At 37.0% G+C, this 15886-nt stretch overlaps 1 protein-coding gene across 1 annotated transcript in view; it reads left to right on the plus strand.

Moving 5' to 3' along the window:
* The window catches only part of SH3BGRL (SH3 domain binding glutamate rich protein like), a 59831-nt gene extending 48442 nt beyond the window's left edge, over positions 1-11389 (plus strand). Inside the window, exons 3-4 of the mRNA XM_058536254.1 lie at positions 2669-2749; positions 8977-11389. Coding sequence (XP_058392237.1) covers positions 2669-2749; positions 8977-9009 — 114 coding nt within the window. The 3' untranslated portion in view covers positions 9010-11389. The remainder of the gene's footprint in view (positions 1-2668; positions 2750-8976) is intronic.
* Positions 11390-15886: the final 4497 nt, after the last annotated feature.

Consider the following 15886-nt stretch of genomic DNA (forward strand, 5'->3'; position numbering starts at 1 on the left):
CGCACGCACTTAACTACTGCGCCACCAGGCTGACCCCAGAAACTCTTACTCATTCTATTAAACCACTGTATTGTTCATTTTCCTGTTTACTCAAAGATCGCATCTTCATTCTTTTCTTGCACCATTCTGTATTGTTGGGGGCTGACCCTAACTAATTACATTTTCTAGTCTCCAATGCCAACTGGCTACCTATTGGGTTTGGCCAATAATAGAAGATACTGCTTGGGAGAGTGAAGGACAGGAGGAGAGGAAAAGCCAAGGTATCTCTCTCCTTCCTGTTTCTGGAAGTATCCATGACAGTGGCTGCATCTCCTTTGTGGTACCAGCTCTACCAGGAGCCCAACTCCTAGGTTCTGTAATAACACCTTCTCCACTTTTCTCTTCAGCCCTAGTTGTGTTAGCAGCTTCCTGCCATTGCTAATCTCTGGGTTGCCTCATCATCTTCTGTTTGGCTTTCAGCATATTAATCCTTTCTAAGTAGTTCTTCATATTAAATTCCCTTGTTTAAACTATTTCAAGGTTTCTCAGCTTTGGCACTATTGACATCTTGGGTTGGATAATTCTTTGTTATGAGAGGCTTCCTTGTGCATTGTAGGATGTTTAGCAGAATCCCTGGATTCTATCCATGAGTGCCAGTAGCACCCTTCCAGTTGTGAAAAACCAAAAATGTCTGTAGACTTTGCAAGATGGCCCTGGGGGAAAAATGACCTCCTGTTGAGAACCATTTAACTATGGCTTAGGTTCTTATTTCCAGACTGGAATGTGACTGAAAGTACTACCTTACCTACATAGATGAGGCTCTGCTATAGAAGATACAAAATTTATAAGGATAATCTTTGTTCTGAAAGAGCTTACGCTATGTATATGAAGAACTCAAACACATTTCCATGAAATGATAATTAATATGATACCAATATATGGTAGAATACATTCTGAATTAATGTTATTGGAATCCCAGAGTTGTAATAAAGTATCTTTATTTTTCCTCAAGAGAATTCCTATAGAAGAAGCAGACTGTGTCACAGTCTGTTTTGTTTACTCTTGTATTCTTAGTACCAAGAACAGTGATTGGCACCTAGTAGATGCTCAATACATATTTGTGGAATAAATTAATTAACCTGGCTTCATTGAGAAACTGATATTCTTTTCTCTCAAGAGTTACAAACCTGTTTGTGTTTGCTAAGTCCAAGACCAACAAGTGATAATATATTTTGATCCCTAAACACTTGAAACAGAGATAACTAGAATCCCCTACATAGCGTTTCATGATCAGATTTTAATACAGTTGAAGACCTACTTTCGTTTGCATGAATTTAAAGACTGATACGAGTTGTTGTTGTTGCTTTGATGATAGTCAGTAAAAAATCTCTTGTATGACTGTTGAATTCTTTTAACTAGCATTTTGAGGTTATTTCCAAGTGGTTGAGTGTGGATATGATGTATATTGTTTGTTTACCTTGTGTAGCTTATAGGTCATGTTTCTCAGTATGGAATTGGTATCAAGGTCCAGTTAGTTTCACTTTTGAATAGTGAGCTCAGAGAGTGTAAGAGGCTGCTCGTATATGCCTGTTGTTTAGGATTTATTCCTTTGTCAATATCTAGAGTACACAAAAAAGATGCTTTGAGTCAATCCTTGGGGAGATCCCAGTTGCTCTAAACAATTCTGACTGAGTTAAAAGAATCCCTAAGTAAGAGAAAACTTCTGATGTTTCTTGGGGTGGAGTTCAAATTTAGGGTCATCAATGGCTTGATGACCTTGAGGCTCTAAACTTTATACCTCCAGATCCTCCAAGTGCCAAGAATTATACATGCTAGAAAAGAATCCTGTAATTGGCAATCTGTTAGTGAGGCAGTCACGAGAGAAGCCAGCAAATAGCGAGTGCTTTCATCTCTAATAAATCAGCCAAAATGCCAAGCTTATCTCTGTGTGTTTTAAATCAAACAAACTAAGGTCAAGTATAGACAATGGCTGTGTTTTCTAAGTAGGTTTGCTATTGATTATACGTCATAGTCAAATTTAGGCAATTCTATTTGTTACTTTTGGAGCGTGCTTGGTGGCTTAGAAGATCACTGTAGGAAACTCAACCAAATTCAGTCATGTGATGTTTTTCTTGGATCCCCAGATTGAAACCTGTTAGTGTTTGTTTGTTCTTTTGGTCATATTTCATGAAAATCTCATTCCCTTCCTCCAAACAGAGCGCAGATTTACTTTTCTCCTGGCTTTGAGCATAACTAGCTAATATCTGGTTTGCTGTAGGTTCTGAGGACATCTCTACCTTAATAAATAATGGAAGAGAAATAATGAGGAATTGAAGCAACAGCCTCTTACCAGAAATAAGCAACCTCTTACTGGCAAATAGTTGGCTGTTTTGGGCCAACTAGGGAGAAAGCTGCTTGCCCTGAGGCAGATTTAAATTCTATGTGATGTGGAATAAGCCATTTTACGGTTTCTGCCCCACAGAGCAGCATGTGTCTTGTCACCCACATTAAATGGAACCCAATGAGCCTCGACTCTTGACTACTCTTTCCAGAATTCTAGCATTATGGAAGTTGTTAGCCTGTCTGCCCCCAAGGAGGTTGATCAGTCAGGTCATTTTAAATAAATTTCCTCTTTTCTTTCCTTTGTTGGTTGTATATTGCTAATTCTTCTTGCCTTCTTTTCACTAAGGACTATGATGCCTTCTTTGAAGCCAGAGAAAATAATGCAGTGTATGCCTTTTTAGGCTTGACAGCACCACCTGGTTCAAAGGTATGATTCCTTTTTTACCTGCTTTATAGCTATTTTATTGCTGCTTGGTTTTGTAATCAGTAAGATTTCTACCATTATTAAGTACTCAGATTAAGCCAGAGGCAGTGCAACATGGCTGAAAGGAAATGTCCCTACTCTGCATGCACTTAATCCCTAGTAGAGAAGACAGATGTGCATAATCAAATACATATCAAGTATATGAGTAGGAGGTAGGTGGAGTGACTTCCCCATCAAGCTGCCAAAGGCAGCAAATTTCTCATTGACCCATTCGCAAATAAGTGGTTAGCAATTTTAAAGACTCCATTATTCCCACTGTCATGCGTGGTTCTACGTCGACAGAAAGCATCTTAGTTCATAGTAATCTTCTTGGCAGCATCTATTGTCTTTGTGTGAGAGCAAATGCTAGAGTCATCCATTCAAATTAACTAAGAGCATTTGAGTTCAAAACTGGTCACTAAATTGCTCGCTAAATTTGGGGCTTTTTCCCTGCCAACAACAAATTAATTTTTCAAGTGGCAGTGTTCCCAGGGGAGACCATAGAAAGAAAAGAATCAAAAATTAAATTGCCTATTTAATGAAATATCTCAAAGCTATGGACTTTAAATATACCTTAACCTTTTACTGTAGATCTCCACACAGACTGGTTTAATCAGAATGTATGCCCCTTGCTCTATTATTTTATGTTTATCTCTTAGCAACTGATTTTATGGTAACAGATTCTTCTAACTCCAGCTCCTTCTCCAGTTTTGAGAGTCTGTGTTATTGTCTGATTTTTCACTAGAGACCATTTACTAGCATTGTTGTCTGAGTCACTGTGAAATTCTGTTTCCTTGCCCAGCTTTCTTTTTCCATGGATAAAATGTCTTACTTTAGGCTTTGTATAATTTAAGTTGAAAGAAATGTTAGGTAAGGCATTTTTGTTTAAACAAGTTAGTAAAACCCAAGTTGTTAAGTCATTTATTTCAATGCAGATTAGAGCAAGTATGAAAGGAAGGATAGTCTGTTTTCTGTGACTGATGACTCCCTCTCCTTTAATTAAAAGTTGGAGTCCTTCATTCATTTATTCATTGAATAAGTATTTATTAAGTGTCAAGTACTGACTTGACATTGATGGTGAGGCAAATACAGAGAATACAGCGTAGTCCCTACCTTCAAAGTGTTTATAACTTAGTGAAGGACATGTATATAAATAATTATACCACAAATATGTCTACAAATAATTCAAAACATACTGTGGTAAATTTCGTATGATTGATGTGAATAAAGTGCTGTAGGAATCCATGGGAAATAATCATAAATTACTAAAAGGAGTTTGGGGAAGGTTTCACAGATGAAGTGGCATTTGAGCTGTTAGGGATTCCAAAATACTGAAGTGAGACTACAGTGTCTTTCACAGAGGCAGCAACAGGAACCACTGCATTGGGATGTAGCTGCACATGATAGTATATTCAGAGAGCAGAGTGTAGTGCAGCATGGCTCCAGAATTGGGCATATTAAATAAAGGGGGATGCATTAGGAGGTGAGATTGACTAGGTAGGTTGGGGCCAGATTAGGAATGCTATGCTAGGTACTTTCAGCTTTATCCTCTAGGCATCTAAAAGCCATGGTGGGAAAAGGGGGAAGACAATGATGTGATTATCTCTGTATTTTAACATATGATTTCATCTAAGTCTTAAGAAAATAAATTTGGCAGCTGTATGGATTGTGAAACGTTGGAGAAATGAGATATTAGAGATAGGCTAACCCATTAGAGAGTACTTTAAGAGTCCAGAAAAGCAATGGAGAGGGCCTAAAGTGGGACAGCAGTCATGAAAAGAAAGAGATGGATTTAGGAGATACAGTAAAATTACATGTGATAGGATTTAGCAATTTATAAGATGCTTGTGTATGTAAAGAACTGGAAGGGATTGAAGCTATCTCTGGGGCTTCTAACCTGGGTGATTGCTAAATGAAATAAAGGTCATGGAGGAAACTGAAAAGTGAGTGATCCAGGGGAGGAGTTAGTCTTTTTTTTTTTTCTTTTTGTGAGGAAGATCAGCCCTGAGCTAACATCCATGCCAGTACCTCCTCTTTTTGCTGAGGAAGACTGGCCCTGGGCTAACATCTGTGCCCATCTTCCTCCACTTTATGTGGGACGCCGCCACAGCATGGCTTGCCAAGTGGTGCATCGGTGCGTCAGTGCATGCCCAGAATCCGAACCTGGGCCACCAGAAGCGGAGTGTGCGCACTTAACTGCTACGCCACGGGGCCGGCCCCAAGGAGTTAGTCTTGAAAGGGAGAGAACATGCAGTTTTTTTCTGAGACTGGAGAGAATGAGGAGAGAAGGATAAAAATAGAAATTTTAATGTGTGGGAAAATTAGGGAAGTTCACATTTGAAAATGTTTATCTTTAGTATGAGATAAGAAAAAAAGTCATTTACTACTACTACTCCTACTAGGAGTGATGGGAAATTTGGGACATTAGAATTTTGAGGAGAACTGAAAGGATTCACTCATTGAAAATAGGCTAAGGAGTAGGCTAAGATCATGAATGGAAGGAGAACTGAGCAAGATGGAGAGCCCAGCTGATGTTGCAGTTGATGAGCCCATAGTAGAGCCAGTCAGCTTGGTTATAGTGTTTTTTTTTCCATCCTTGTTCAAGCCTAGGAGTACGGATAGAGAAAAGAACAGTGGATGTTATCAAAGATGGAACAAGAGGAAGCTGATTTATTGGGATAACAACAAGAGTTCTGGAATTGACAATGGAGTTGAAGGGTGGATTGGTGATAGGGAGATTTTGAATGTTAGTATTTAACAGGTTCTTTCCAAGACTAAAAGTGATAAATTTGATATCAGAATGGTAATTTTTCTATCCTTCAGCTCAGCTTTCAGAGTTTTTCCTCTTTAATTTAACAGGACAATAAGCCTTCCAGGAAGAACTGGCTGAACAGAAAGTATATGTGATAAGAAATACAACTAGTTATTCCACATTGGAAAAATGCACTCTTAATAAAAGAAATGTGATAAAATGAGATACAGTTTTCATCTCTGAAATTAGCAAAGATAAAGTGATAATACTCAATGCTGAAAAGAGTGCATTGAAACAGATTCTCTCACATATTACTGGTGATAGCACAAATTGGTACTCCCTTTTGAAAACCAGAATGGCAAATATGTATCAAAGATCTCAAAAATGTTTATAGTCTTTCACCCAGTAATTTCACATTGGGTATTATAGCCTAATGAAATAATTCTATACATGGAAAAAGCTTTATGGATAAAACCATAAATCAAAATGTTATTTATAATTCTAAAACTTTGGAAACAAGTTAAATGTCTAACAGTAGGGTCATCCAAATTAATTCAACACTGAATGAACTTTATGGATGTAAGTATGTGTCAAAGTGTTGTGTATAATCCTGAAACTTTGAAAACGAGTTAAATGTCCAAAAATAGGGTCAACAAAAATAGTTTGTCCACTGAATGAACTTGTGCTCTCATTAAAAAATGGTAGTTTATGAAAAGATACATTATAATGAGCTACAGAATTGTTTTTACTGTATAATTAATATTCTAATTACATTTAAAAGCTATGCATAGGAAAAAAAGAGACTGAAAGGAACCATAGCTAGGATTCATGTTTTTTTCTCCCTTTCTTTTTTTTCCAAATAATTTGCATACATTGTCTTTACATTTAAAAATTATTGAAAACCAATGCACTGGGGAGCCTGATATTTAAAAGTACCCTATGGCAAATATTTCCACAAAGCAAGGAATCTTTCTGTAGAAGACAAATAATTTTTATATGCTGTTATATATTGGATATGTTTAAAACCAAGTGTGTAAATATTTGCTATTTAGTCTATTTTATTAATGCAAAAGATCATTTCTTAGCACTAGCATTTCTTGATTTGCAGTGGAGGTGATGGTTTTGAGATATGAGGTAAAATAACTGATATAATTTTACTAAAAAGTAAAAATTTGATGATGTTCATGTTGAGAGGAAAACCATTCCCCCAGAAAAGTCATGTTCACTAATATGTTGAGGGAATAGAGGATGCTGGTTAGAGAAATGTTCTCATTAGCTTTGGTTGAACCACCCTGCTCTAGGGAGGGACCATGGAATCTGCCTCTGCTGTGAGATTTGAAGTATTCCTATTTCTACTAACCCCATCGTATTTTACTGCATCTCCAAGAGAAACTCTTTGTTAATATCACATAGCTGTGGTGTTGATCTTATTTACTAGTCAAAAAGTGGAGAGGAGAAAAGCATGATGCCTGCAATGGGCCTGAGATAGACATTTCATATACATCTCATTTTATCCTTACACCATCCTTATGAGCTAGGTGTCCTCAATGCCATTTTACAGAGGAGGAAACTGGTGCTCAGATAATTTTAATAATTTGTCCAAGGCTACATAATAATTGAGTAGCAGAATTTGAACTCAGGATTATCTGACTCAAAATCAATGCATTTATGGAATGATGTTTATATTGGGAGTAGAGGGGGAGAACATCTCATATGCCTGTTTCTAAAGCTCTCTGGTTGATTAGATAACTAATGATTCTATAAATGTTGACTACTTACTTTTAGGTAATAATAAAGCTTTTAGCACAATTTACATATTTTATGAATAAAACATAATTAGATAAGTAAATAATTTACTTTAAATATGATGTATTCTAAAAACAAATTACAAAGAATTTTGAATTGCCTTTTGTTTTGGATGTCTGTGCTAGTAATTTCTTCCATTAAAAAGGATAATCGAGGGCCAGCCCTGGTGGCCTAGTGGTTCAGTGTGCTCTGCTTCAGCAGCCTGGGTTCAGTTCCTGGGCACGGACTACACCACTTGTCTGTCTATCAGTGGCCATGCTGTGGCAGTGGCTCACGTACAAAAAGAGGAAGATTGGCAATAGATGTTAGCTCAAGGTGACATGTACTCAGCGAAAAAAAACAAAAGGGTAACTGAGAGCTAGGGAATTTATGAATTACAGCAAAGATTGATAGGATGTGACTTTAGGGAACTAGGCTATTTCCAAAATAGTAGTAACTCAGAGGCACTGGATGCTCATAAGAAGAAGGACTTCACATTAGGACATATTCACATTTTTATACAGCTGCTTCCCCAACTATATATGCTAGGCCTTTGAGGGATCTTAGTATAAAATTCATTGTGTTGTGTGAGGAAATTCTTGGAAGCTTGTTCTATAAAATGAAATAAAATGCATAATGTAGGTCTAATATATATTCATTTTGACAGCGAAACACTTTGTTAGAAGTTTCCAAAGAACTTCGGGACTTTTTTTTTTTTTTTGACTGGGAATTTTGGAAGGTTGAGTCAGTAGTGTATTACATCTGTTTTGTTAAGGATGTATTAAGAATGAATTACAGCGTTTTCTCTGTTTTCCTTTTGTCTTTCATTTCTACCTCTTTTTTTTTGTAAAAATGCAGCATCATTTTTTGCTTTTTCCCTTTTTTTGGGGCCTAGTATCAAAGGCTCATTTTGGAATATTCAGCTGCTCCCACTCTTCCTGAGACTATTACTCAATTATTCAAGTGTTCAATTAGTGACAGGTGTTTAGAGTGATATTGTTTAGCATACGTGATTTCTACAACTTAAATCTGAAGTTTCTTTCACCAAAGTCACTCTTACCACCCATCTTTAGTTCCATAAACTTTCCTTGAAGTGTATTTTGTGTCAAGTATTATGTTAGGTGCCAGAGCAAACCTATAGGTCAGAGTTCCTATGCCAGAGGTACTCGCTGTCCAGAAGAGAAGACAACCTGTCTTCTTTTTGTGTCTACTGTCATGAAACTTAAAAGCAACAACATTTTAACAAATAGCGTATTTTCTAAGCAATTTAAACCTTAGTTAAACAAAACACAACTAAGTGTAAACTTTAGGTGACAATGCTTTTGAACACTCAGTTTTTGTAAAAAGTCACACAAAAAGTAAATCAGCTACTTTTAGATAAAATATCAACTATAATTATAAATCACTTGCTTTTATGGAATTATTTCAAACAATTAGTAATTATTAGGCAGTCCTCTATTACATCTGTTTCTAAAAACAAGTTTCTATTTTATAGTTTTTCTGTTAAGAATTTTTAAGTAGTCTTTTTTGAAGGTCATTTTTCTGCTTTTGAATATTCTTAGTAATTTGACAGCTCAAATATAGTCTAACCAAAATACACATGGATGTCTGCTTTGTGATATTTAAATCTGTTTTGTTTGTTTTTTCATTTCAGGAAGCAGAAGCTCAGGCAAAGCAGCAAGCATGAATCTTAAACATTCTGCCTTCAGCATCCTGAAAAAGGAGTCTCCATTGCTTTTATAAAATAACAAAATTATCTTGGCTTCAAAAAAAATAGGCTTAATGTTAAAATAATAGATTAGTTGCTGTTTTTGCATGCAAACAATCAAAATGAAAATATAATTAAAATGTGAACATTATATGAGAAGAATGGGGGATGAACATAAAATTTTAAGTAGATGTCGTAGAATAGTATTATCTGGCATTTTATGTACTTCAATGATTTTAACAAGCAAACACCTGACCCCCTTTTTGGTATTATTATTGCAGCTTAAGTATATCTGTAGCTCTACATTGAGGAATTTAAAAGAGAGAGAAAGAAACAATCTGTCTCTTGTTCCCAAATTGCCTCATTAATTTTAGTGAAGTATGTACCTTTTCGATGTGACGTTATTGTGATTAAAAAATAGTTTCAGGTAATGTTTATATGTGAGACATTATAATTTCCTATGATAATTATAACATTCCCATTCTTTTATAGTTGAAACTTCTATGTACTGAACCACAGGTTTTCAAGGCTTCTAAATGTAGCCTTTCATTGCATATTTCAGCGACCAGAACAGATGACCTCCCACAAAAAAAAAAAAAATAGATGCATTCACTTGATAAATTCCTTGCTTAAATACACAGCTATGATACAATCATGTTTCTAAGCTGCTTGCCCCAGTGAAATATGCATATGTATATTATGGAAGTGGGATGGCAACTAAGTTTAAAATGACATCCTTTTGCAAAGAGCTCAGACTTTTATTAACTATTATAAAATAGATTGGCACTCATTGCCCAAGACTGGTTTTCCTTGGGTCTTTGCTGAAAAAAAATCTTAGTGTTTTCACCCTTTTAAAACAACTTGTGATCATGAATGCCACTATCTCCCAGATATTTGACCTTTTTGTTTGAACTTAGGCATATATTGTGTGAATACATTAATCTAAGTAAAGAGAATCTTTTCTATGCCTCTATTCCAGTGAATAGCACAAGCATCTGATAAATGGGTCAATTTTTAAAATCTTAATTCTGAAAACTTCTAAGAAGACAAGAAACGTTTTGGCCTAAATCACTTACCCAGAAGATGTACATATTGTACTTCAGTTCCACACCACTTTATTACTTAAAGCAAACTCCCTTTACTTTAAATTACTTTGTCATATCATTTGATGTATGCAAGTCTATGCTCTTTGCCAAAGTCAACGTATAGTGAAGACTTGGCTTTGTTTACTGAGATTCAAACTTGATGCGATGGTTTAAAATAAACTCAGTACTTTTAGAAACATAATTTATGTGTTCCTGGAATTTCTAAATAGTGTAATAGCAATTTTAGATGAGTAATATGTAATTTTAGAGGGTGGGAAAGAAGAAAAGAGAAAATAACAGAAAGAAAACAATTTGAATGCAATTTCTAAATTTCCCTTTTAGGGTTCTGAATTTTGCAGTATATACAGGAGTCAAACAAAGAACTATTCCATTGTTTAAAAATATGCTGTGGAGAACACTAGGGAAAACAGGGTGCTTTGTAATAGCTGGAAAATGCTAGAATAAATTTGGTCTATATTTTCTCCTGAGCTTTATTAAATGCTGATGATGCTACTTACAATATTCTAAGTGACCATTTTTACTTTTATCTTATCATCAAATAAGTTAACAATGTCAAAATATTCTCCAAAAATAGATGACATTTTTGAGATGTTTATATCCACTAGATTATACCTTACAATTAGTAGATATGTATATGTAAAGTAATAGGTTGGATTAAGTCTTCCTTAATTGAAATCTTTCATTCTGTCAGCTGAGCACTGTGTGTCTGGTAGATACAAGAAAAGCCAGTGAAATTCTGAGTATTAAAGTAAGCTTTATAAAGAATTTTCACAAAATTGCCTGGAAAATATAATCCTTGCTACTTGTTATATTACTTTTGGCATCTTTCTGTTTGTAAATCAGACCTGCTAATCTGTTATTTTCCATTTTTGAGCTGGTTTGCCCTTAAGAATATGTGACATTGAGAAAGATTTCCATTTTCACCAAACAATGCAAATTGGTTGTTGATTGTATTGTTAAATGTCAACATTTCTGTGGAAATCTGAGTGTTGGGGGAAACAGATTTTTGAAACAGAGGTTGTTAATTACTTGATTGGGAAAGTCTAAATACAGAGAACTTTTGTGGAGTCAGGTTTCATTGCACATATCCCGTTCATTCAGCAAAAGGAAAAAGGAAGGTTCACATGGTTTTTATTACCCAGTTGTGGATGTTGGTGACATAGAAAGATTGACATTGATATCATATATTTCTATGTAAAATAAAAGGTATTTCTTTTCTTTTGAATAATTCCAATAAAACTGATTAAGAGACATTCACATTTTTAAAAAATTTTTTTGTTTATTGCAGTAACATTGGTTTATAACATTGTATAAATTTCAGGTGTACATCATTATACTTCTATTTCTGCATAGATTACATCATGTTCACCACCCAAATACTAATTACAACCCATCACCACACACCTGTGCTGAATTATCCCTCTGGTAACCACCAATCCAATCTCCATCTAGAGACATTCACATTTGATTAATTTGAACCTTCTGGTGTTCTGCTCCCCGCCTCCCCAACCCTGTCCCTGAATATTATCAGTTATCTCTTTTTTTATTTAGCAAACAAAATTTTGAATTTCTACCTAAATAGTATCCATACTGTTAATATAATTATTTTAGCATGATTGCATTTTTAACATCTTCATTGATATGTAATTCACATACCACAATATTCATCCATTTAAAGTGTACAATTCATTGTTCCCTTGATCACTATGTAGTGCCCTTCTTTGTCTCTTATTACAGTTTTTGTTGTAAAGTCTATATTGTCTGATATGAGTATTGCTACCCCAACGTTCTTTTCATTGCCATTTGCATGGAGTATCTTTTTCAATCCCTTCACTTTCAGTTTGTGAGTGTCTTTAGGTCTGAAGTGAGTATCCTGTATGCAGCATGTATGTGGGTCTTATTTTTTATCCAATCAGCCACCCTATTTAATCCATTGATGTTTAAAGTAGCTATTGATAAGTATGTACTTACTGCCATTTTTTTAACTTTTTTGTTCTCAGTGTTTTAGTAGTTCTTCTCTGTTCCTTTCTTCTTCTCTTGCTCTCTTGCCTTGTGGTTTGATGGCTTTCTTTAGTTTATGATTCGGTTCCTTTCTCTCGGTTTTTTTGTGTATTTATTATAGGTTTCTGGTTTGTGATTACCATGGGGTTCATATACAGTAACATATGTATATAGCAATCTATATTAAGTTGATGGTCTCTTTAGGTTGACCTCTATTTGAAAGCTCTACTCTTTAACACCCCTCCTCCCACATTTTATGTTTTTGATATCATATCTAACCTCTTTTGTGTGTGTTTGTATCCATTACCCTCTTATCACAGAAATATATAATTTTTCCTATTTGTGGTCTTCTCTTTTCCCCTTAAATAAGTCCCTTTAGCATTTCTTGTAGTACTGGTTTCTTGGTGACAAACTCCTTTAATTTTTGCCTGTCTGGGAAACTTTTTATCTCTCCTTCCATTTTGAATGATAACCTTGCCAGGTAGAGTATTCTTGGCTGTAGGTTTTCTCCTTTTAGCACTTTAAATATATCGTGCCACTCTCTTCTAGCCTGTAAGATTTCTGCTGAGACGTCAGCTGATAGCCTTATGGGTTTCCTTTGTATGTAACTTGTCCTTCTCTTGCAGCTTTTAGGATTCTCTCTTTATCTTTAATTCTGGACATTTTAATTATGATGTGTCTTGGTGTGGGCCTCTTTGGGTTTATCTTGTTTGGGGCTCTCTGTGCTTCCTATACCTGGATGTCTCTTTCTTTCCTTATGTTAGGGAAGTTTTCAGCTATTATTTCTTCAAATAGATTCGATGCCTCTTTGTCTCACTCTTCTCCTTCTGGGACACATATAACATGTATGTTAGTGCATTTGATGTTGTCCCAGAGGTGCCTTACACTGTCTTCACTCTTTTTAATTCTTTTTTCTTTTATCTGTTCAGCTTGGGTGATTTCTTCTAGTCTTTTGTCCAGCTCGCAGATCTGTTCTTCTGTATCCTCTATCCTGCTTTTGAGTCCTGCTAGTGAATTTTTTCATTTCCAGTATTGTGTTCATTTCTGATTGGTTCATTTTTATATCTTCAATTTCTTTGTTGCTGTTCTCACTGAGTTCATCCATTCTTATCCCAAGATCAGTGAGCATCCTTAACACTCTTTGTTTGAACTCTCTGTTGGGTAGGTTGCTCATTTCTGTTTCACTTAGTTCCTTTTCTGGGGTTTTGTCCTGTTCCCTTACTTGGAATGTATTCTTTTGCCTCCTCATTTTGCCTCTTTCCCTGTGCTTGTGTCTAAATATTAGGTAGGTCAGCTACGTCTCCTGCTCTTGGAGAGGTGACCTTATATAAGTGATGCCTTATGAGGCCCAGCATTGTGCTTCCCTCTTGTCACCAGTTCCAAATGTTCCAGGAGTGACCCCTGTGTGGGCTACGTGTGTCCTTCTGTTGTGGCTGGGTTGCTCTTCCCATAGGTACCCAGGGAGGCTGAGCTGTCCCCCTGGCCAGCTGTTGTAATGCTCAGCTGCTTGTAGTTGTTGTGGGCCCTTGTTGTAGTTGTGGGCCCTTCAGTCTCTTTATCAGGTGTGGGAAGCCCCAGCACATTTGGTTGCAAGGTCTAATAGCACATTCCTTTAGCAGTATTTCTATTAAGTGAGTAGGCTCCCAGCGTGGCAGGTTGTTAGACTCAGGGGATCAAGTGCTATAAGCCTCCAGCCTTTACCTCTCTTATCAGCTCTCTGAGGATTGCAGCTGGGTGGGGCTGGCCTCAGGCACAGGAGCACCTAATAGTTTCAGGCTTTGGAAGGTGGGGCCAATCCCCTATGTGGGTCTTTGAGAAGCACAAGTCTTCTGCAGCTGACAAGCCCCACCGCCCACAGGGCCACACACACAGTCAACACAGTCCTGCCTCGTGCGTGCACCCCAACCCCCTGAGGCGGACCCAGTCTCTCCAAGGTGGGAGCCCCAAACACTCCACCACTGCCCCACACTCCACCTGCTCCTCACACATGACCTACCCCACAGAGGTGGACCCACATGCCAGGCTGCAGAGAATCTAGGCAATTCACTTAGGAGGCCCATAAGTTGCCTGAGGGCTTGCTGTTGAGTAGGGCCAGTCCCTAGGGTAGGCTGCCTGCCCTGGCTGAGCTGGATTAAATTGGTGCTCTAGTGGGTGGGGCAGACCCTGGGCTAGCAGGCCAGAGGGAGAACTCCAATGGCGCCTGCCAGCATCTGTGTCTGTATGCCCACATCAGGTCACAACAATGGCCGCTGCCAATATCCCAGTCCCTGAAGAGGTCTCACCTCTCATTGAGATGCTCTCAGAGCCTATCAGATGAGTCTCTTTTCACCAAAGGACTGTGCACCTTTCTTTCTGGTGATTTTAGGTTGCTGTCTGAAATGGGTGAATTTGTGCATGGGCCCTTTAAGAGCCAGCTTTAATTTCTTTGTGAACCAGCTTTTCTGGGGGTACTCCCCAATGTTGTTAGCAGCAAGCAAAGTCAGATATTATGCCACTTGTCTCGGTTGTGCTGGTCCAAAAAATGCCTATAGTGGGCATGCTCTCCAGCTCAGGCCCCCCACTCCTCCCGGGAAGGCTGTGTACCTTTGGGCTGCTCCTGGGTGGCCGTGAAGTGCTGCAGCTTGTGATGGTGGCGTTTTTTTCTCTCCAGAAGGGCATTTCTGCCTCTTCCACCTCAATTAAGATTGTCATTTGTTGCAGGGGTTCCTCTTATCCAGTCTTCAGTTCTGTCTCAGGGGTAGTTTTTTCAAGAGTAGTTGTAAATTGGCTGTATCCATGGGAGTAGATGAGTTCAGAGTCTGCCTATGCCGCCATCTTGACTTCTCTCTAAAGTGTACAATTCAATAGTTTTTAGTATATTCTCAGAGTTGTGCAACCATTACCACAATTTAAGTTCAGAACATTTTATCACCCAACAAATAAACCCCGAATCCATTAGCAGTCACTCCCCATCTCCCACTCCCTCAACTCTATGCATCCACTATTCTACTTTCTGTCTCTATGGATTTACTTATTCTAAACATTTTGTACAAATGAAATCATACAATATATGGTATTTTGTGAATAGCTTCTTCTGGGTACCATGTTTTTAAATTCATTCATGTTGTAACATGCATCAGTAATTCATTCTTTTTTATTGTTGAGTAACATTCCATTGTATGGGTATAACCGCATTTTGTTAACCATTAATCACTTGATAGGGAGTTGGATTATTTCCACTTTTTGGCTATTGTGCGTAATGCTGCTATGAATGTTTGCATACACATATTTTTGTTTGAACACTTGTTTTCAGTTCTTTGCGGTATATATATAGGAGTGGGTTATACGGTAGGTCTATGTTTAACAATTTGAGGATCTGCCAAACATTTCCAAAGTGGCTGCACTATTTTACATTCCCACCGGCAGTATATGAGGATTCCAATTTCTCCATTTCATGGACAACACTTACTATTATTTGTCTTTTTGACTATAGTCTTTCTAGCGGCTGTAAAGTGGCAACTCATTGTAGTTGTGATTTGTATTTCTCTGATGACTAAATATGTTGAGCATCTTTTCATGTGATTATAATCATTTGTATATCTTCTTTGTAAATATGTCCTTCAAATATTTTTAATTGGGTTATTTGTCATTTTATTGTTGAGTTGTAACAGTACTTGATATATTCCAAATACACATCTTATCAGAGATGTGATTTCTCAATATGTTCTCCCATTCCATGGATTGTCTTTTTATTTTCTTGAGGGTATCTT

The sequence above is a fragment of the Diceros bicornis genome, chromosome X, assembly GCF_020826845.1.
Source record: "Diceros bicornis minor isolate mBicDic1 chromosome X, mDicBic1.mat.cur, whole genome shotgun sequence".
Lineage (NCBI taxonomy): Eukaryota > Metazoa > Chordata > Mammalia > Perissodactyla > Rhinocerotidae > Diceros > Diceros bicornis.